This window comes from Budorcas taxicolor, chromosome 3 (assembly GCF_023091745.1).
Source record: "Budorcas taxicolor isolate Tak-1 chromosome 3, Takin1.1, whole genome shotgun sequence".
Classification (NCBI taxonomy): Eukaryota; Metazoa; Chordata; class Mammalia; order Artiodactyla; family Bovidae; genus Budorcas; species Budorcas taxicolor.
Window position 1 is genome coordinate 23901669 of NC_068912.1, and position 23108 is coordinate 23924776.

The window sequence follows — 23108 nt, forward strand, 5'->3', positions numbered from 1 at the left end:
AAAGTGTTTCAGTTATACATATATACATATGTTCTTTTTAAAATTATTTTCCCATCTGGTTTATTACGGAAAAGTGGAGTTATTGTTATTAGGAAAGTGGACTTCCCTGTGCTATACAGTAGATGCTTGTTGATTATCTATTTTAAAGATACTCTGTATATATCAAGCCCAAACTCTCAATTTACCCTGTCCCCATACCTTTTGCCTTTGGTAACTGTTAAGTAGGTAAAACAGGGAAAAGGAATCCAAAATGGAGGTGGCTACAGCCAAGAAAGGGAAAAGCCCGCGAAAATGAAACAAAAAAGGGCCGAGGACTGGAGTGAGGACCTCAGGTAAAACAAACAACACTCCTGGCTGGCCCAATTTACATAGGACAGGCCCAGGGAGAGAGAAACATATAAATAGAGGAGCCAAAGCTCTCTCTCTCTCTCTCTCTCTCTCTCTCTCTCCCGCGTGCTGGGGCGCTCTTCTCCTCGTGTCTTTAGATCGACGTGCCCTCAAGCCTTGAAGATGGATTTTCCTGCTATCTTCTAAATAAAATAGAGCTGTAACACTGATTTGTCTAAGAGCTATAACATGGCCCATTCAAGACCTGAGAGCTATAACACGGTCTATCCAAGACCTGAGAGCTGCGACACGCCGAGGGGGCTTTAATGTCCGTCACTCCCAATCTTTGTTGTGACGAGACAAAAAATCGAGGAACATACACTCACGTGACGTCTATGGGAGTAGTGGCGTGTAAGGAGTTAACCAACTTCCAGTAACCATAAGTTTGTTTCCTAAGTCTGTGAATCTGTTCCTGTTTTGTAAGTTCCTTTGTTTCATATTTTAGATTCCATGTAAGTGATGATCATATGGTATTTGTCTTTCTCTTTCTGACTTACTTCACTTAGTATAGTAATCTCTAGGTCCATCACAGCTTCTTTATCCATTCATCTGTTGATGGACATTTAGGTTATTTCCATATCTTGTCTGGGGGCTTCCCTGGTGGCTCAACTGGTAAAGCATCCACCTGCAATGCAGGAGACCTGAGTTCGATCCCTGGGTTTTGGAAGATCTCCTGGAGAAGGGAAAGGCTACCCACTCCAGCATTCTGGCCTAGAGAATTTCATGAACAGTATAGTTCATGGGTCACAAAGAGTCACTCAGACACGACTGAGTAACTTTCACTTTCTTCATGTCTTGTCTATTGTAAACAGTGCTGAAACGAACATTGGGGTGCATGTATCTTTTCAAATTCCCTTTGTTGTATAATTTGGGTTTAGCCAGAGAAATATTTTTTCCTTCATTTATGATTTGGGCTTCCTAGGTGGCACAGAGGTAAAGCATCTTTCTGCCAATGTAGGCAATGCAGGAGACACATATTTGATCCCTAGGTTAGGAACATCCCCTGGTGGAGGAAAAGGCCGTCTGCTTCACTATTCTTACTGAAAAATCCTGTGGACAGTGGAGCCTGGCAGGCTACAGTCCATGGAATCATCAAGAATTGGGCACAACTGATCAACTGAGAAGCATGCATTTACTAACATGATTTGGCTTTTATAAATTCCTGGGTCCACTTCACTAGTGTAAATGTGTTGAAATTTCAGATCTGGGCGAATCCAGGAGTATCAAGGAAAAACTGACAAGGACTCTGAAACCCGTGCTTCCTGAAGCACTTCTGTCCCTGCGGGAAGAGGAAGATGGCTCTGAAAAGCATGTGGCTGGTTTTTCTGATGAGCTATGTAGTCAGCACTGAAGTCGTGGATGGTGAGTATCAGTCACGAAGCTGGAATTGAGCCTATGGTCAATGTTCTTTGCATGGTTGTAAGCCGTAGTGAAACCATCATCAATCAAATGTAGATTATAATAATTATTTTGCAAATTTATTGTGAAGGGTGGAGGTAATGTATTTAAAGTACCTGTCACCTGGCAGTCAAGAAATGATAACTATAATTAGAACTACCCAGTGTTTTGTGCATTATTTTCCTATTTGAACATATTGGGGGATTCCAGAACATAAAGTCTTCCAGAACATAAAGACTAGTTGGAGAGATGGCTCCAACACATACAGGCCCAGCATCAAGTATAAAGTCACATGTCAGGACTTCCCTTGTGGTCTAGTGGCTAAGACTCTCCGCTCCCAATGCAGGTGGCCGGGTTCAATCCCTGGTCAGGGAACTAACACCCCATATACTGCAACTTCGACCTGGCATAGACAAATGAAGAAATAAACAAAAATAGGGCTTCCCTGATAGCTCAGTTGGACAAGGAATCTGCCTGCGATGCACGATACCCCAATTCAGTTCTTGGGTTGGGAAGATCCGCTGGAGAAGGGATAGGCTATCCACTCCAGTATTCTTGGGTCTCCCTTGTGGCTCAGCTGGTAAAGAATCTGCCTGCAGTACAGGGGACCTGGGTTCAATCCCTGTGGAGCATCAAGTATAAAGTCACATGTCAGGACTTCCCTGCGGGTCCAGTGGCTAAGACTGCGCTCCCAAGGCAGGCAGCCAGCTTCAATCCCTGGTCAGGGAGCTAAGATCCCACATGCTGCAACTAAGACCAGGCACAGACAAATAAATAAATAAACAAAAATAAAATATTTTATAAATAAAATACCAAAGTAACACCTCTGTGAGGTAGTAAGCAATACCCTAGCATCTACCAGTGGAGAAAGCAGGGGAGGAAAGCTGCATATGTGAGCTAAGAATAAGTATCCTGACTGCTTTGACAGTCTGCAGAGGCCCTGCTGGTGTCGTGTGTGGTACAGGGAGTGAAGAAACTCACCTGAGCAGCACTTCTGTTGAGAAGAGGCCTCTTGAGAGGGCCCAGGGCTGTACATGACCCAGCACTTCTCCCAGCGCAGATACCTAGGCCAGGGGAGAGAGTGACTGGAAGGAGATACAAAGAGAAGCAGGGTTCTTGGGGCCTCATGTTGGTGCTTGTGGCTGAAGTCTGCGGGTCCAGCTACCAGCTCTCTCGACCATCTACGGCCATTCAGGACCTGGGGAACTCAACCACTTTCTCTGGAACGTGCTAGCATGTGAAAGACTGGGAGAGGCTGCCCTCAAGCTCCCCCAGCGGGTCGTGTTCCCCGGCCGTTTCTAATCAACAGCCTGGGTAGTTAGTGCCTTGCTGCTCTGGTTCTGGCCCCCCTGAGGGGGCTTGAAATTTGCCCAACCTGTGCCGTGGAAAGTGAGCTGTCCAAGAAGCGGGGGGTGGGGGAGGAGAGACAGTGAGGGAGTTTGGGATGGACATGTACACACTGCTCTATTGAAAATGGATTAACAAGGCCCTACTGCACGGCACAGGCAACTCTGAGCAACGTTATGTGTTGGCCTGGATGAGAGGGGAGTTTGGGGGAGAATGGATGCACATATATACACATATATATACACACACACATATATATATATGGCTGAATTCCTTCACTGTTCACCTGAAACTCTCACAATATCATTCATTGGCTATACTCCAATAGAAAACAAAAAGTTAAAGAAACAAAACAAAAAACATCCTAACTAGGTACTATTTTCAAAACATATTACATGGGTTATAATGATAATGTGATTATTTCAATAGCTACAATTTATTAAGTAGTTACTATTTTTTGACAGTTTCTAGGCACTCAGTGCTAATCATTGTACATGCATTATCCCACTTAATCCTCCCAACAACCCTATGATTCAGTGTATAAACAAGAAAACCAAAACTAAAAGAGTTTAAATAATATTCCCAAGGGCACACTTCTAGTAAGTGGTGGAGTAAAAAGACTATTAGTTGTCCAGGTGGGATGTTAGGAGCCAAAACCTCCTGCTACTGCAAGTTTTGGGTGAGGGGGTCTAGGACCATGAGTGGCGGGATCAAGGTTCTAGGGCTTCTGGGCACTGGCTCCTCTCCCAGGTCCCTTCTCATTCCCCATGAGTGTCTTCAGTAGGTTACTTCACCCCTGAAGAGGTTTTCTTATCTGTCCAGTGGGCATATACATCCTTATTACTTAGGAAAGCTCTGGTAATTAAACAAGGCAATCTAAATGAATGTATTTGGCCCACAGGGGTTTTTTAACAAATAAATTGAGCCTAATGACTACAACGCTGCCAACTTGGTGGCTCAGACGGTAAAGAATCTGCCTGGGTCAGGAAGATCCCCTGGAGAAAGGAATGGCAACCCACTCCAGCATTCTTGCCTGGAGAATTCCATGGGCAGAGGAGCCTGGCAGGCTACAGCCATGCGGTTGCGAAGGGTTGGACACGACTGAGGGACTAACACTTTCACTTTCAATGACTATCATGACCGAGCGCTTCTATTTAGAGTCAGACCATCTTGGGTGGTCCAGTCCTGTCTCTGTCACTTATTTGCTGCGGGACTCCAGGACATGACAACTCTCTGCCTTTGTTTTCTCCTCTGGAACTGAGGATAATGACAGTCTACTTCACGGGGTTATTATGGGGGTGACTCGAATGCCTGGAACAGCTCCCGGGACATAGTAAATGCTCCATGAAGTGTGAGGTGGTGGAAGGCAGAGCGGCAGCCCCAGCAGCGCAGCACAGTTTGCCCCTCCGGGAGCTCACGCGTCTCCGTCAGGGAGCCGCGGCCTTGGCTGTAGTATCGTGAGGTGAGTGGTGAGGTGAGGGAGGAGGAAGGAGAGCAAAGAAGGAGACAGACAGTCATCAACACACAGCGACTCAGGCACAGAGACCAGCAGAAAGTTAGTGAGCGACAGAGACACCAGGGCGAGTGGGAAGAGAGCAAGAAACAGAGAGAAATACACGGAAAGGCTCAGAAAGACACAGAGAGGCACAGAGGGAGCCGAACAGAGTGACGTGGACGGAAACAGAAGGACACTCAAAACAGACACAGGGGCAGGGAAAAAGAGAGTACTGGTGGCCCGGCTTTAAGCATGATCCAAGGTGTGCTTTGCCCTGACCCCCTCTAGGTCCTCCAGTGCGCCGCTGGGAGCTCTGCTCTCACTACCTGGATTCAGGAAAAAATAAAGTGCCTGGTGGTGGAGAATCTGTACTAATGCATTTGCCCACAGGATGCCAAGCAGAGTCACTTCAGAGTTCGAAACAGAAATCAGGGGGAACTGAACGAGGAGCACCTGGTGTGAAGCAAGGGGCCTTTATCCTCAGACTGGAGTCAGAGATGTGGCCTCTTTCCTTCCACCTCTTTCAGAATCTTTTCACCAGTGTTCAGTGGAAAAGCATGCAGCGTAATCTCTCCGCAGACTGTTCCTTACTGAAATTCAAGCCTTTTCATTTGGAGTAGTAATCAGTGGTCAGCCTTCTCCTTAAGAAGATCAATTTTTACTCTCAGAGTCCAGGATGTCTTTCACTTTCTTTCCCCCTGATAAAATAACCAAGGCATCCCAACCCTCTAATGATTTTCATTGCCATATTTCCAATTTCTTGGTTTTTATAAAAGCCCAAGTTGACAGGTTTGATGGCAGGAATACAGATTCGTAAGTTAGAGAACTGAATCTGAAAAGAGGCTTTTCCACCTCCCGGTGTGATCTTAGAAGGGTGGCCACCCAGCCTGTTTCCTCACCTCCCTAAGATACATATACATAAATAAACCCCTTAGCACAGTGCCTGGTGGCAAGGAAGCACTCTGCACGTGGAAGCTGGTGGTGCAGCAGGAGCAGCAACAGTGGCATAAAAGTGTTCTTTTTACTTAACATCAAATGCTGATGCTCCTGTTCCTAAAGGTAGTAGAAGGTAAGGTATTTAAGCATATGAGCTTCTATGTTGCTGGTTCCTGATACATTTGAGGTACCCCCTTTGTTACCCAATTTGACTGCTTGTTGCTTAGAAAGGAAAGGTACTTGACTCAAAAAAGCTGGCAATTTAGGGAGAAGGTGAACTTGTGTCCAGAGGCCAACTCCAAAGATTCTGCTCAGCCTTGACGATTTTTAAAGGGGAGAAAGAGAGAAGAATCTTAATGAATTTTTGATGCAGGAAATTGGATTCTGCATTATTCCCCACTGTGTGCAGACTGGTTGAATATTCCAGTGTCATCTTGCCTGCATGATCTGCCTGCAGGATTGAGAAGGGGACTATTAAGGATAGAGCCTCTTGATGAGTGTGAAAGAGGAGAGTGAAAACACTGGCTTAAAACTCAACATTGAAAAAACTAAGATCATGGCATCCAGTCCCATCGCTTCATGACCAATAGTTGGGAAAAAAGTGGAAACTGGCAGATTTTATTTCTTGGGCTCCAAAATCACTGCAGATGGTGACTGTAGCCATGAAATTAAAATACTCTTGCTCCTTGGAAGACAAGCTAAGAAAATCTACACAGCATATGAGAAAGCAGGGACATCACTTTGTCGACAAAGGTCTATATGGTCTAAGCTATGGTTTTTCCAGTAGTCACATATGGATGTGAGGGTTGGACCATAAAGAAGGATAAGCACTGAAGAACTGATGCTTTCCAACTGTGGTGCTGGAGAAGACTCTAGAGCGTCTCTTGGACTGCAAGGAGATCCAACCAGTTAATCCTAAAGGAAATCAACCCTGAATATTCATTGAAATGACTGATGCTGAAGCTGAAGCTCCAATACTTTTCATCCTCATTTGAAAAGACCCTGATGCTGGGAAAGGTTGAAGGCAAGAGGAGAAGGGACAACCAAGGATGAGATGGTTGGATGGCATCAGCAATTCGATGGACATAGTATGAGCAAGCTCTGGGAGATGGTAAAGGTCAGGGAAGCCTGGTGTGCTGCAGTCCATGGGGTCACAAAGAGTCAGACATGAGTTAGTGGCTGAACAACAACAACATTTTTTAATTACTGAATTCTTCATTTTAACTTCTTTTTATCTAGGAAAACAATCAGCAGTTTAGACAAAGCATAGTATGCATTCAGGAGAGCATAAGTCAGGAGTTAGGTTAAATTGTCTAATGATTTCATGCCTATAATTAGGCTCTCTCAAGGTTAAACAGAGGGCTTCCCAGGTGGTGCTAGTGGTAAAGAAGCTGCCTGCCAATGCAGGAGACATAAGAGATGCATGTTCGATCCCTGGGTCAGGAAGATCCACTGGAGGAGGGCATGGCAATCCACTCCAGTATTCTTGCCTGGAGAATCCCATGGACAGAGGAGCCTGGTGGGCTACAGTCCATGGGGTCACAAAGAGAGTCAGACACAACTGAAGTGACTTAGCACACAGGCAAGGTTCAGTTCAGTCTAGTTCAGTTCAGTCACTCAGTTGTGTCCGACTCTTTGCGACCCCGTGAATCACAGCACGCCAGGCCTCCTTGTCCATCACCAACTCCCGGAGTTCACTCAAATGCATGTCCATTGAGTCGGTGATGCCATCCAGCCATCTCATCCTCTGTCGTCCCCTTCTCCTTCTGCCCCCAATCCCTCCCAGCATCAGAATCTTTTCCAGTGAGTCAACTCTTCGCATGAAGTAGCCAAAGTACTGGAGTTTCAACTTTAGCATCATCCCTTCCAATGAACACCCAGGACTGATCTCCTTTAGAATGCACTGGTTGGATCTCCTTGCAGTCCAAGGGACTCTCAAGAGTCTTCTCCAACACCACAGTTCAAAAGCATCAATTCTTCGGCGCTCAGCCTTCTTCACAGTCCAACTCTCACATCCATACATGACTACTGGGAAAACAATAGTCTTGACTAGACGGACCTTTGTTGGCAAAGTAATGTCTCTGCTTTTCAATATGCTATCTAGGTTGGTCATAATTTTTCTTCCAAGGAGTAAGCGTCTTTTAATTTCATGGCTGTAATCACCATCTGCAGTGATTTTGGAGCACAAGAAAATAAAGTCTGATACTGTTTCCCCATCTATTTGCCATGAAGTGATGGGACCAGATGCCATGATCTTCATCTTCTGAATGTTGAGCTTTAAGCCAACTTTTTCAGTCTCCTCTTTCACTTTCATCAACAGGCTTTTGAGTTCCTCTTCACTTTCTGCCATAAGGGTGGTGTCATCTGCATATCTGAGGTTATTGATATTTCTCCCGGCAATCTTGATTCCAGCTTGTGCTTCTTCCAGTCCAGCGTTTCTCATGATGTACTCTGCATAGAAGTTAAATAAGCAGGGTGACAATATACAGCCTTGATGTACTCCTTTTCCTATTTGGAACCAGTCTGTTGTTCCATGTCCAGTTCTAATTGTTTCTTCCTGACCTGCATATAGGTTTCTCAAGAGGCAGGTCAGGTGGTCTGGTATTCCCATCTCTTTCAGAATTTTCCACAGTTTATTGTGATCCACACAGTCAAAGGCTTTGGCATACTCAATAAAGCAGAAATAGATGTTTTTCTGGAACTCTCTTGCTTTTTCCATGATCCAGTGGATGTTGGCAATTTGATCTCTGGTTCCTCTGCCTTTTCTAAAACCAGCTTGAACATCTGGAAGTTCACGGTTTACATATTGCTGAAGCCTGACTTGGAGAATTTTGAGCATTACTTTACTAGCCTGTGAGATGAGTGCAATTATGCAGTAGTTTGAGCATTCTTTGGTATTGCCTTTCTTTGGGATTGGAATGAAAACTGACCTTTTCCAGTCCTGTGGCCACTGCTGAGTTTTCCAAATGTGCTGGCATATTGAGTGCAGCACTTTCACAGCATCATCCTTCAGGATTTGAAATAGCACCACTGGAATTCCATCACCTCCACTAGCTTTGTTCATAGTGATGCTTTCTAAGGCCCACTTGACTTCACATTCCAGGATGTCTGGCTCTAGGTGAGTGATCACACCATCTTGATTATCTTGGTCATGAAGATCTTTTTTTGTACAGTTCTCCTGTGTATTCTTGCCACCTCTTCTTAATATCTTTTGCTTCTGTTAGGTCCAAACCATTTCTGCCCTTTATCGAGCCCATCTTTGCATGAAATGTTCCCTTGGTATCGCTAATTTTCTTGAAGAGATATATAATCTTTCCCATTCTGTTATTTTCCTCTATTTCTTTCACTGATCGCTGAGGAAGGTTTTCTTATCACTTCTTGCTATTCTTTGGAACTCTGCATTCAGATGTTTATATCTTTCCTTTTCTCCTTTGCTTTTCTCTACTCTTCTTTTCACAGCTATTTGTAAGGCCTCCCCAGACAGCCATTTTGCTTTTTTGCATTTCTTTTCCGTGGGGTTAAAGGCAAACAAAATGGGCAAACACTAAAGGGCAAAAGAGATATTTTCACATGGAAACTTTTCTTTCTGTGCCTCCACTAGGTTGGTGATTGTCCATCACTCACAGGTACAAAGCAGAGCACAAGCGAAGGATCTGTGTCAACAATGAGCGTCATGTTCCAAGCTGGAGCTGGGGCTGCTGCCCAGGAAGCTGTGTTTCACTAGGGCCATAAGACCAGGCTGTGAACACCCTTGAATGCCCAACTGAGTGGCGAGCTTATCTGAAAGCAACAGGAGATTTGTAGGAGAGGAGATTTGTAGGCAAGGAATGAAGTAGAACAGGGCTTCCCTGGTGGCTCAGCAGTAAAGAATCTGCCTGCAATGCAGGATACAGGGGTTCAATCCCTGGATTGGGAAGATCCCCTGGATCAGGGTATGGCAACCCACCCCAGTATTCTTGCCTGGAGAATTCCAGGGACAGAGGAGTCTTGCAGACCTTAGTCGATGGGGTCTCAAAGAGTTGGACATGACTGAGGGGCTAACACACACAATGAAGTAGAACAGAAGCATAAGGCAAGCAAGTGACAGCAGCGTCATCTGCCTGAGGAGAGAGGAGAGGCTATGTGACCACAACAGTCCGTGGACATGCACTGGGGGTGGAAAGACTCCTGCACGCATCCTCAGCATTACCGCACAGCCACACTGGCACAAAGTCCAAACTTACTAGCTCAGCATGCCCTTCATTACCTGGGTCCTCTGCATTTCCAGCAGTTTCAGTGGCGTGGCCCATTCATCAGTCCACTAGCTGAAAGAGTTTGTGCTTCTCTCTGAATCATGGTTTCCCTGGCCTCTGGGCCCCGACTCTCTCCTTCTGTTTTCTATAGTGGTTGCCTGACAGATCCTCTACACATAAGGCAAACGTAAGTGTTTGCTCTTCCTGCTGCCGTTTCTCTGCTCACCCATGCCCTTAGCCTAAAATGTTCCCCTCCCCTGGCTACTGACTTACAGCCCCCCATTCTCAAGTTCCTGCCAAGTTGCCATCTAACTGGTCATGCATTCCCCTAGATAAAAGAAGGAAAAACCCACTTGCTCCCTATGATGCCTAAAACTACCAATTTATGCCCCTCATCCACTCTTGTGATCTCTTGAATTATATCTGTTTGATCTTGCTACCAGTGTGAGGATTCTACCAGTTGCTGAGGATGTTTATTCCAATTACATATTCCATTATTGAGGAGGTTAGCACAGAGATGGGCTTGGAGGACCACTGGGTCCATGGAAAATAGTCCTGAGCTAAAACATCATTGATTGCTCGACCTCCATAAACCCCTACTTGACTGGCAGACCTTAGTGATGTTTGGGGTTTCCTGAAATCGGTATCAGTTCAGAGCCAGTGGCCAGTATCCTCAAAGATCTGATTATCTCCTTTTCCCCAATGCTGAAGTACTCTGGTGAAGGACCACAGCCCCTTCTGGAGATGCTAGGAGAAAGGTGAACAGTATAAAGATGTGGCAACAGAGAGAGAGCCTTCCTCCAGAACGCTCAGCCTCTCCTCCTTCGAGGGGACCTGGGTCTTACACTGGCTAAGGTGGTGAATTGCTTTTTCTTTCCTTTGTAACTTGTATTTTCTTTTGTTTGTGCACAGCCATTGTCCTGAGACCTAGCTGTGCCACCGGGTGGTTTTACCACAGGTCGTATTGCTACGGATACTTCCGGAAGCTGAGGAACTGGTCTGAGGCTGAGGTAAGAAATCTGGCTCACGCTCAGAGAGGTGTCTCTAGAGCAAGGGAACAGCTGAAGCTCCAGGTGTCATTCAACTCAGAGCCAAGGGTCCTTCCCTGGTGTTCCGAGAAGTCAGCTGGCAGGTGAAGTGGAGAGAAGAGGATTACCCTTCAACTCCTCTAATGTTGTAAACATCGATGGAGCACATTGAGGGGGAAAAGGTGGAAGTAGTGACATATTTCCTCTTTGGGGGCTCTGAAATCACTGCAGTGGTGACTGCAGCCATGAAATCAGAAGACATTTGCTTCTTGGCAAGAAAACTATGACAAACCTAGACAGTGTGTTGGAAAGCAGAGACATCACTCTGCCAGTAAAGGTCCATATAATCAAGGCTATGTTCTTCCCAGTGGTCATGTACAGTTGTGGTTGTGAGAGTTGGACCGTAAAGAAGGTGGAGCACCAAAGAATTGATGCCTTCGAACTGTGATGCTGGAGGAGACTCCTGAGAGTCCCCTGGACAGCAAAGAGATTAAGCCAGTCAATCTCAAGGGAAATCAACCCTGAATACTCATTGGAAAGACTGATGCTGAAGCTGAACTCCAGTATTTTGGTCATTTGATGTGAACAGCTGACTCATTGAAAAAGTCCCTGATGCTGGGAAAGATTGAGGGCAGGAGGAGAAGAGGGCATCAGAGGATGAAATGGCTGGATGGCATCACTGTTGCAGTGGACATGAACTTGGGCAAACTTTGGGAAATGGTGAGGGGCAGGGAGGCCTGGCGTGCTGCAGTCCATGGGGTCGCAAAGAGTTGGACATGACTGGGTGACTGAACAACGACAAATCGATGGAGTGCATGCTACAGGCCTAGACCCTGAGGGTGCTGCAAAGGCATGAGAATGAACCAGAGACAGCCTCCCCTCGGGGAGTCCATTATCAGGGAAAAAGACAGAAGCACATTAAGCCAAAGAGGATGAGATGAGGAACTTACAGGAAGGACAACTTGAATTGCTGTACAAGATTTACCAGCCTCAGAGCCACCTGACAGAGAGTGAAGCATTCCGAACACATGGAAGGCCTTAGTGTCCCCACAACTCAACAAATGCATTGGTTTTATTTCACTGAGGCTTTCCTAAGAGATACCCAGGTAGCCAGTCAGAGTAAGTTACCTTGGAATGTGAGGAGTCAGGGCTGCTGTGTCTCTGGATTGTGGTTGTTTTACTGGAGTGACTGACTGGGGAGACCAGTGGGGATATGGGGTACAATCTGGGCCCACAGTGGCCTCAGACGTGTGTACTGGCTGTCCCCAGAGAGCCCAAAGCTAATTCTACCAAAACAAAGAGGAAGATATCCGGGGAGCTTTGGAATAATATGTGTGCTCAGTCACTTCAGTCGTGTCCAACTCTTTGTGACCCCATGGACTGTAACCGGCAGGCTCCTCTGTCCATGGGATTCTCCAGGCAAGAATACCACAGTGGGTTGCTATGCCCTCTTCCAGGGGATCTTCCCAACCCAGGTATTGACCTGCGTCTCCTATGTCTCCTGCACTGCAGGCAGATTCTTTACCCACTGAGCCACCTGGGAAGCCCACGTGGGAAGTCCAAGTCTACATTGGAATAATATAGGTGTGCATTTAAATCATGCTTTGCCAGGCATTAGTTCGAGCTATACCTCGCTTTACCAGTTTTCTTCTGTAACATAGGGATAATGCTTTCACTCCATGGGGTTGTTGGGGTTGTTGCAAAAAACCTCTGGCACCTGGTAGATGCTCAGTTCAGATTTTCCAGGCAAAAACAATCCATAAGATTGTTACCGAGCCTTAGCAGAATTAACTACTTCTGAACCAGAGTGCAGAGAAAGTGTCAGGAAGGACTGGAGAAATTGACCCCACAGCGCTGTGCTTCTTGATTCCTAGCTGCTATCTTAGTTCACAAAACTTCTGGAGGCAATGGAGCTGGCATGAAAATGACAGGTAAACCCAATCTCAGACTGAAGAAGCAGAGCTCTGGGTTCTAGCCATGTGAATTTATAGGGAAAAAATCGCTTAAACCAACTGAGCCTGTTTGCTCTTCTTTTCCAAGAATCTTTGTGATTGGTACACTCCCTAAATGTAGACTGGTAATCCAGCTTCCACACCTCACAAATTTGAAAGGCAAATGAAATTATGGATGTAAGAACATTTGGGTTTTGTAAAGTGGCTGGCACTTAGTGTGAGGACTGCTAAGTCACTTCAGTCATGTCCAACTCTTTGCGACCCTTTGGACTGTAGCCCACCAGGCTCCTCTGTCCATGGGATTCTCCAGACAAGAATACTAGAGTGAGTTGCCATGCCCTCCTCCAGGACTAAATTATCATGAAACAGTAACCACATCTAATACTGAGCAAGTTCAAAGGCAAGCATTAGAGTAGCAACCACAGTCAAACCATGCTTTTATTAAATTAAGTTTTATCATGTAGGCAGATCCTGTAACAAAGCCCAGGAGAGCATAAAGTATGTGTCTCTGTCTGTCTGTAAAGTGTGTGTATATAAAATGATTTTTTCAATTGGGCAGTAAGTTTCTAATTAGAGAATGGCACATTTTACAATCAGTGGTCTCAGATGTATTGAAGTGTATTACTATTATACATCATTATGACAGTTTCATCCTCGAAACAACTCCCCTGTGTAGCCATAATTATGTCCTCCAGAGGAAGAGAGGTGCAGGGACTTGTCAAGGTCACATACACAAATGAGAGGCAAGTCCAGGACCCCAGGCACTTCCCCTGGCCCTAAAGCTCATGACCTGGCCTCGAGGAGACCCGGCACCTGTGACATTGTGCTTTCTCCCATGATGACAGGAAGTCTTCTGTGGGGTTTAGATCCTGAGAGGCGGTGGGGGCTGTGTGTGCATGCTGCTTGGTGAGCTAGGGTTCTGAGGTGAAGGCTGTGCTTTTCTTTCTTTATTTTTTTTTTCTAATTTTTCTTGAAATACAGTGGATTTACAGTATCCCAGTAGTTTCAGGTGTACAGCAAAGTCATTCAGTTATACATATACCTCTATCAGTATATTCTTTTTTAGATTCTTTTCCCTTATAGGTCTTTACAAGATGTTGAGAAGAGTTCCCTGTGCTATACAGTAGATCCTTGCTGTTGATCTGTTTCATATATTGTAGTATGTATATTTTAATCCCAACCTTCGAATTTATCCCTCCCCCTCTGACCCCTTTGGTAACCAGAAGTTTGTTTTTTAATACTGTGAGTCTGTTTCTGTTTTGTAAATAAGTTCATTTGCATCATTTTTTAGATTCCGCAAAGAAGTGATATCATATGGTACTTGTCTTTGTCTTACTTCACTTAGTATGATAGTCTCTAGGTCCTTCCATGTTACCACAAATGTTATTATTTCATTCTCTTTTGTGGTGGAGTGATAGACTCTGACGGAGAAGGCAATGGCACCCCACCCCAGTACTCTTGCCTGGAAAATCCCATGGGTGAAGGAGCCTGGTAGGCTGCAGTCCATGGGGTCGCTAAGAGTCAGACACGACTGAGTGACTTCACTTTCACTTTTCACTTTCATGCATTGGAGAAGGAAATGGCAACCCACTGCAGTGTTCTTGCCTGGAGAATCCCAGGGACGGGGGAGCCTGGTGGGATGCCATCTCTGGGGTCGCACAGAGTCGGACACGACTGAAGTGACTTAGCAGCAATAGACTCTAATGCTGGGAGGGATTGGGGGCAGGAGAAGAAGGGGACGACAGAGGATGAGATGGCTGGATGGCATCACTGACTCGATGGATGTGAGTTTGAGTGGACTCCGGGAGTTGGTGATGGACAGGGAGGCCTGGTGAGCTGCAATACATGGGGTTGCAAAGAGTTGGACACGACTGAGCGACTGAACTGAACTGAACTAAATAGTCCATTATTTCTCAGCCCATAATGGACTGTTACTCAGCCATAGAAAAGATATACCATCACTTCTTCATCCATTTGTCTGTAGATGGACATTTAGGGTGTGGGCTATGTTTTTAAACCTCATATCTCCTTCTTGCCCTCAGCTCGAGTGTCAGTCATATGGAAACGGAGCCCATTTGGCATCTGTCCTGAGTTTAAAGGAAGCCAGCACCATAGCAAAGTACATAGGTGCCTATCAAAGAAACAAGCCGGTGTGGATTGGCCTGCATGACCCACAGAAGGTAACCTCAGACCTGGCCCACTCGTGGCCCTGTGGGAAAAGCAGATAGACAGCTCCTGTCTGGGAAATGGGTGCAGGGCCACTGGCAAGGGCACACACAACAGATCTTCAGTCACCTGCGTCCAGCTGATAGAGGCCAAGGCTTCCAGGTTAGGGACAAAGTAATGTCCTCCACTTACAGACCTATCCATTTAGAGCCCTCTCAAATCCTTCCAAACACAAAGGTATCAGAGCCTTTCAAAAAAGGTTTCTGTAAGTATATAGGGGTATATACATATACAAATAAACACAGACACACACACAGAGTCTCATTATGAGATCCCGCTTAATTAAATTCCGATTAGATCTTGAGTTAAAGTGGAAAGCTTTCAGTTAAGCTTTTCACTAGATGCGGTCATGTGTTTTATGCCATCCTTAACTTTCTTCACTGGTCTTTCATTTTACCCCTCTCAGTACCTCTTTGTGAAGTCTCTGTGTGGGACCTGCAATTTATAGATTCTTTGTAGGGCTTCTATATTAACCAAAAAATGCACAAAGAATACAAGGGAAAAAATCCTGACTTTGTGTTTCTTAATAAACTTTGCTATAGATGTTACAGAGAATTTATACAATTAATTTTACATTGTTAGTATTCACACTGCAATCAACCAGTGCTCTCTCATTCAAAGGCAGGATAAATATTTACATCTATTTCTAACTGATTTTTATTTATTTATTTTTAATTGAAGGAATCTCTACCAGATTTTTTTAAATTTAATTTTCTACCTTCATGACTGAGGCTAATAAACAGCCTAACAAATTGTGCAATGAATGCACCAAAGAAATACAAATTAGAATAACGATATAATTTGACTTAGATTACTAGATATTTGCTTTGTCTTAATGAATATTTTTAAGATAAGGAGAAATTTTCCAGTAAATGATGGTATAAATTCCTACAACTGAACTGTTTTCGAAAAGCAGTTTGGAAATGCATTTGAATATCCTTGAAATATTCATGCCCCTTGGTCATTAATTCTACTTCTAGGATTTTAGTTTTAAAAAATAATTTTAAGTACAGAAACAGCTTTACAAATAAAATTGTTCATAGCAGTATTCTTTGCAGTAATTGTAAATTGGAAACAACATAGCCATCAATCAATAGGAGAATTAGCAAGGTAAATTGTGGTACATTCTTACCATTAAAACGTTTGGAAAGCAAAATACTACAAAATTGAATATATATGTTTTAGAGGCTACCACGTTTTTCAGTACATAAAAATATTGTGATAGATAAAAATGGTTACACCACAAGTGAATATGGTAAAATCTTAGTAATGTTGTCTTCCTGAAGGTTAAATGGAGTGACTTTTCTATTTTCCCTTCACACATTTCTGTGCTTTCCTAAGTTTTCCAGTGAAAGCTGTGTTTAAGGGGGCTGTGGTGACCATCTGGGCTGTGAGCAGGTGGGCAGCCTTATGTGTATGTGTCTCCCATCTCCTGCCATTTGCAGAAGCATCGATGGCAGTGGGTCGATGGAGCCATGTCTATTTACAAATCCTTGTCTGGCGAGTCCGTGGGTGAGAACAAGTACTGTGCTGAGATGGATGCCAAGACCAGTAAGTTCTACCACATCTCTCCCTGAATCCCAGCTCCTTCTCTTTCCCATTAAGAACGAAGCTGGACATTGACTCCTTTTTGCAGCATTTCACACCAACAACTCCACAGGACAGTGGCCTTGTCCCAGACATTACTCACTGGCCATTTGTGACCATTTCACAATTTTTGCCATATCAGAGTACCAACCGTTCAGTTATCAATATTTTCTTTTACTCCAATCACTTTTCTCTTTTTTTTATTTTTCAATAACTCATTTTAACTGAAGTATAGTTGATTAACAATGTTGTATTAATTACTGCTATACAGCAAATGATTACATTCACTTTCTTTACATCCTCTTTTTTATTTTTTTTATCATAGTAAAAGTCGCATAATATAAAACACACTATTTTAACCACGTTTAACTGTATAGCTCAGTGGCACTAAGGTCATTCACAGTGTTGTGCAACTCTCACCATCCTCCATCTCCCAAATTTTTCACCTCTTTAAACTGAAACTCTGTCCCCATTAAACACTAAATCCCCCTTCCCTCTCCCCACATCTCTATCCCCACCTCCAGCCCTGGCATCTACCACTGACCTTTCTGACTGTATGAGTTTGACTATTCTAGGTATCTCATGCAAGTGGAATCAAATAGTATTTGTCTGCACCCACTGTATATTGGAATACATTTTTAAGATTAACTTAATACATGGCCTATGAGCAGACTGACCCCTCTTTTGTTCTCACTGTGCTACGCAGTAGGTTCTCATCAGTTATCTATTTTAAACACAGTAGTGTATATGTGGCAATCCCAGTCTCCCAATCCATCCCCTCCCTTTTTCCCCTCTAGGAGTCCATCCGTTTGTTCTCTACATCTGTGTCTCTGTTTATCTTAAAATTCTGTCGTGTACCATGAGGGGGAAATATGCCATATTTGGGGAAACCCAGACGAGCAAATATGTGTGACTGCTTTCAGGCTTCTTTATAGTCAGGGTTCCCCATAAGCCCTAGAAACCTCGCTTTGCCTGCACTCTTCGCTCATATCCTCTGAGTTTCATCCCAGAACGTAGTGCCCAGACCCTCGGCTGCAGGGTGGGCACCGTCACTGCAGCCTCTTCCGTTCTTGCCTGCCTTCAAGCTTTGCTTTTCATGCTAATATGTTAGGGTTTTCAGCCTCGCTACAAATGCCATTTGGGGTGGGTAATGATTTGTTGTGGGAGCTGCCCTGTGCATTGTAGGGTTAGCATTCCCTAGTCACTAACCAGCAGATACCAGCAGCACACACACACGCACACACACACACACACACACAGTTTGTAACAACCAAAAATGTCCGCAGACTTTGCTAAATGTCCCCTGAAAGTGTTAGTTGCTCAGTCATGTCCAACTCTTTGCAACCCCATAAACTGAAGCCTGACAGGCTCCTCTGTCCTTGGAATTTGCCAGGCAAGAGTACTGGAGTGGGTAGCCGTTCCCTTCTCCAGGGGCTCTTCCTGACCCAGGGATCGAACCCACATCTCCTGCATTGGCAGGCAGATTCTTTACCATCTGAGCCACGAGGAAAGCCCTAAATATCCCCTGGGGGGACAAAATCACTCCTATGTGAGAACCACGGCTAATAAATGACATGAAAAGGAAACAGAATGTCTAAGATGTAAAAGATGCTTGATCCAAAAGAGAACATCCCAGTGTGTTTAAAAGGCCTTCGTAGTGTCACCAGGATTTCCCCACTAGCCAGGGGTTGAGCCTGGGCAGGACGGAGGACTCAGGTACTGGGGCTTAGGTAGAAAGGGATGTGGAACAGGTTTACTATTGTCTGAAGAATAAAGGTTATATGCAAAAACTTTCTGACAGCAAAGTGATGAACATGTGGAGACAAACTCTGAGGTGAGCACTAAGCAAAGCTTCAGAGGTCTAGGTGGGTCATATCACAGACCAAGGAGGCACTTCCCACAGTCTCAAAGGGACTACAGCTGCTGTTTAAGGAATAAGTCATCTCTGATGGAAGGAATACACCAAGACCAATATGTAGAAATTTACCAAAATGTAAATTTCTATCCAAGCTAAGGAAAATATTCTCAACAATCAGCACAGTCCAAAAATATAATGAGCTACCCTAGAAAGTAGTGAGAAACCCATCAGTAGAGCTAACCAAGCAAAAGCGGACATTGTGGTTGATATTGGGGCTTCCCTGGTGGTTTAATGGTAAAGAACCTGCCTGCCAATGCAGGAGACATGGGTTCGATCCCTGGGTTGGGAAAATCCCCAAGAGGAGGAAATGGCAACCCACTCCAGTATTCTTGCCTGGGAAATCCCATGGACAGAAGGAGCCTGGCGAGCTAAGTTGGACATGACATGCATACATGTGCTTGTTATTGCAGCTGCAGCATTAAAAAAGAGAAAGGCAAATTCTGCGTATTAATGCATATACATGAAATCTAGAAAGGTGTTCTGATGATCCTATGTGCAGGGCGGCAAAGGTAACACAGACACAAAGAATAGACTTTTGGACTCAGTGGGAGAAGGAGAGGATGTGATGATTTGAGAGAATAGCATTGAACCAACCATATGCATTACCATCTGTAGAATAGATAAGCAGTGCGAGTTTGATGCATGAAGCAAGGCACTCAAAGCTGGTGCTCTGGGACAACCTAGAAGGATAGTGTGGGGAGATAGGTGGAAGAAGGGCTCAGGATGGGGCTGCTGCATGTATGCCTATGGCTGATTCATATTGATATATAGCAAAAACCATCACGATATTGTAATTATCCTCCAATTAAAATAAATAATTAAAAATTTTTAAAAAGCATTAAAAAGAGACTCGTGGCACATGACAGTCAGCTAAGGAATGTTTTAATAATATGAATTTTAGGGATTGCTTCAGACTGACAGCATCAGAATCCCTAGGGCTGGATGCCAGACCAAGCTCCAGGGAACCATGGCCTCCCAAGGTCCCTCCCATGATTCTAAGGTCTCAGTCAGATAGAGTTCTCAAACAAAATCCTCACACTGTCAGTCTGTGTCCACATCAGCAAAGTTCCCAACAATGAAGTATCCTGTGTGGGTCGTCCACCTGAGAACACCAGGCCGCAGGAAACTCCTCTTCCCGTTCACTCAGCCCAGCTCTCCACTCTCAGGATACAGCCTCTCAGGGCAGAAAAGCTCAAGGAAGGAAGCAAGGGTTAGAAACTGGTGAAGGTAGAATTCAAAAGAGTATTCCCCTCAACCCTGTCAATGTCACTTTACATTTATATAACAGATTTAGCTTCACCAGCTCAGGGGCTATATAGTTTGTTTAAGACTCATAAGATATAATATTAGTGTCCCTAATTCCAGCCACACACATTGTGTGACTGAACTTGTTCCCTTTTTCTATCTGTTTAGAAAGACCAGGACCCTTTGGAAAACTGTATTTCACAGTGTTTCCTGAGTTACCTGCTGGTTCACCATGAGATATTGAGTAATGATAACTAGGGTTCTACAACCAAAAAATAAATTTCTTATTTAATATAGTTTAGGTCAAGGCCCTGGGCTCTGCATTCTGAATGCCTGGGGTAGGAGTCTAGTTCCTTCACTTAGCTGTGTGACCTTGACCAGATTCCTTACTTCTCTGTGCCTCAGATGCCACTCTGTACAGAGGGAAAAATAATACTAATCATTGTGGTCCTGGTGGTGGTGGTGGTTTAGTCATTAACTCCGGCTCTTGCGATCCCAAGGACTATATCCCACCAGGCTCCTCTGTCCCTGGGATTCTCCAGGCAAGAATGCTGGAGTGGGTTGCCATTTCCTTCTTCAGGGGATCTTCCCTAGCCAGGGATCAAACCCGGGTCTCCTGCATTGCAGGCGGATTCTTTACCAGCTAAGCCACCAGGGAAACCTAATATATGTCAGATGCTTATTGCTGTGCAGACTTGGCTTGTGGCTTTCATGGCCTGGAAGGGAGGCGAGTATGGTCTCCTACACCCCTCCCTGAACCGGCCCCTCTTTCATGCAGGAATGAGGGAGGAGAGACACTTTCCTAAGTTAGCGCCCACTGGGGAGCTTGCTGTGTTCCCCATGGTCATTTGAAGCTCGTGCCATGCTCTCTTTGCCCCACACTTTGGCAGTGCCCAGAATGTTTGTGTCTCCATCTCATTGACACTCTGTGGCCCCAGCTCTGGGCCGTATGGCTGAGGGAGTGGGCAGGACCTATCTCCTCTTCCTCCTGAGAACCAGGCACCTCACCTTGGTTTGCCTGGCTGTACCTCCATGCCCTCCCTCCCAGGCTCTTATCCCATCGACTTGACACACCCTGGTAGCAGTGTCAGAGCCAGATCTACAAGTCAAAGCCAGGCAGACAGTCAGCTGGGGAGCAACTCATCGCTCAGTGGTAGACACACCAGGTTGGCAAGCCATTCTGTGGAGCTTATTTTCTGGAAGAAGAAAAACTGAACCTCTCCTCAAAAATACTTCAGTCCTTCCTGCGGCCTTCCTTTCTGTCCCCCTTTATACATAAGTGGCCCGTTGGGACATGGAAAGCAGCTTCCAATTCTGTGAACTTCAAATGGGAGCTTCATAGAGCCTCAGCTGTATTCCTTACAGCATCCTATTTCAAACAAGAAAGGACTCCTTCCCACATCTTCATTTTTAATTGATGTATGTCAAGGTCCACGGGGCTCGTCAAGCTCTTATCTGCCAATATAGGAGATACAGGTTTGATCCCTGGGTCAGAAAGATCCCCTGGAGAAGGAAATGGCAACCCGCTCCAGTGTTCTTGCCTGGGGATTCCGTGGACAGAGGAGCCTGGTGGGCTACAGTCCATGGGTTTGCAAAAGAGATGGACGCAACTTAGCGACTAAACAACAACAACAACAAAATGTCCAGCCCTGCCTTCCTCAAAAGCAATGCTGGTATGGAGCGTCTGCAATTGTGTATGACGTTTAAATTATTTTTCTTTTAGCCTGTCTTGGAGTTCTCCTGAGAAGCAAAAGAAAGAGAAGGTAGAGTGAGACAGACAGAGAGAGCATGTGGGATAGAGAAATTTATTTTAAGGAATTAGCTCATGGAGTTGTGAAAGTAAAAGTCACTCAGTCATGTCCGACTCTTTGTGACCCCATGGATTATACAGTCCATGGAATTCTCCAGGCCAGAATACTGGAGTGCATAGCCATTCCCTTCCAGGGGATCTTCTCAACCCAGGGGTCGAACCCAGGTGTCTCACACTGCAGGTGGATTCTTTACCAGCTGAGCCACCAGGGAAGCCCTCCTGCAATTGTGGGGGCTGGCAAATCTGAGGTTCACAGCACAGGTCAGCAGGCTGGATGTTCCTGCAAGTTGATGTTGCAGGCTTAAAGCTGAGAGTAGTCTGAATTCCTTCCTCTGGGGACCTCAGTCTTTTCTCTTAAGGCCTTCATTGATTAGATGATTACCAATTAGATGATTACCTCCCAAGTTTGGGAGGGTAATCTGCTTTATGCAAAGTCTACTGATTTAAATGCAAATGAAAGTGAAAGTTGCTCAGTCATGTCCAACTCTTGTGACCCCACAGACTGTACAGTCCATGGAATTCTCCCCGCCACCACATCTAAATAGAAAAATACCTTCACAGCAAAATGTAGACTGGTGTTTAACCTAACAACTGGGCACTACATCCTAGTCAGTTCAGTTCAGTTCTGTTGCTCACTCGTGTCCAGCTCTTTGCGACCCCATGGACTGCAGCATGCCAGGCCTCCCTGTCCATCACCAACTCCTGGAGTTTACTCAAACTCATGTCCATTAAGTTGGTGATGCCATCCAATCATCTCATCCTCTGTTGTCCCCTTCTCCTCCCACCTTCAATCTTTCCCAGCATCAGGGTCCTTTCAAACGAGTCAGCTCTTCGCATCAGGTGGCCAAAGCACTGGAGTTTCAGCTTCAGCATCAGTCCTTCCAATGAATATTCAGGACTGATTCCCTTTAGGATGGACTGGTTGGATCTCCTTGCAGTCCAAGGGACTCTCAAGAGTCTTCTCCAACACCACAGTTCAAAAGCAGCAATTCTTCGGTGCTCAGCTCTCTTTATAGTCCACCTCTCCCATCCATACATGACCACTAGAAAAACCATAGCTTTGACTATTGACATCTTAGTCAAGCTGACACAAACTTTTGTACCCTATCCATGGGTCCAAGCAAAACACCCAGACTCAACACAGCAAGTGGGTGGATTTAAATATCTGTTTATTTTCTTGCAGATTTTTTAACTTGGACCAGCAAAGAATGCAACGAGCGCCAACACTTCCTGTGCAAGTACCGACCCTAGAGCAAGAATCCAGATTCTTCCAACCCTGGCTCAAGGCCCTTTCTTCTTCCTTCTCTGCCATGATGCCTATCTGATCATTGTCTCGAAGAGTAAACATAGCAACTAAGACTGATGAAGCCCTTATTCCACTGACATTTTAAGCTCAGAGGCAGGGATGTCAACACTGGCATGACAGTGTCTTCTAGCTCTAAATGTTCACCCCACAATCCCTTTCCATAGTACTCTCTTTCTTCCTCCTCACCTTCACTGTCTTTAGCAGATGAGGGTGCCTCTCCCGCTGATGAAAGAGCCAGGTC

The 23108-nt window shown here is 45.0% G+C and overlaps 1 protein-coding gene across 1 annotated transcript; it reads left to right on the forward strand.

Annotated features, from left to right (window-relative positions):
• The first annotated feature begins 1682 nt into the window (after positions 1 to 1682).
• Positions 1683 to 22812, forward strand: REG4 (regenerating family member 4). The gene is made up of 5 exons (XM_052638162.1): positions 1683 to 1749; positions 10708 to 10805; positions 14818 to 14955; positions 16447 to 16552; positions 22745 to 22812. The coding sequence occupies exons 1-5, from the start codon at positions 1683 to 1685 to the stop codon at positions 22810 to 22812; spliced, it is 477 nt and encodes a 158-aa protein (XP_052494122.1).
• Positions 22813 to 23108: the final 296 nt, after the last annotated feature.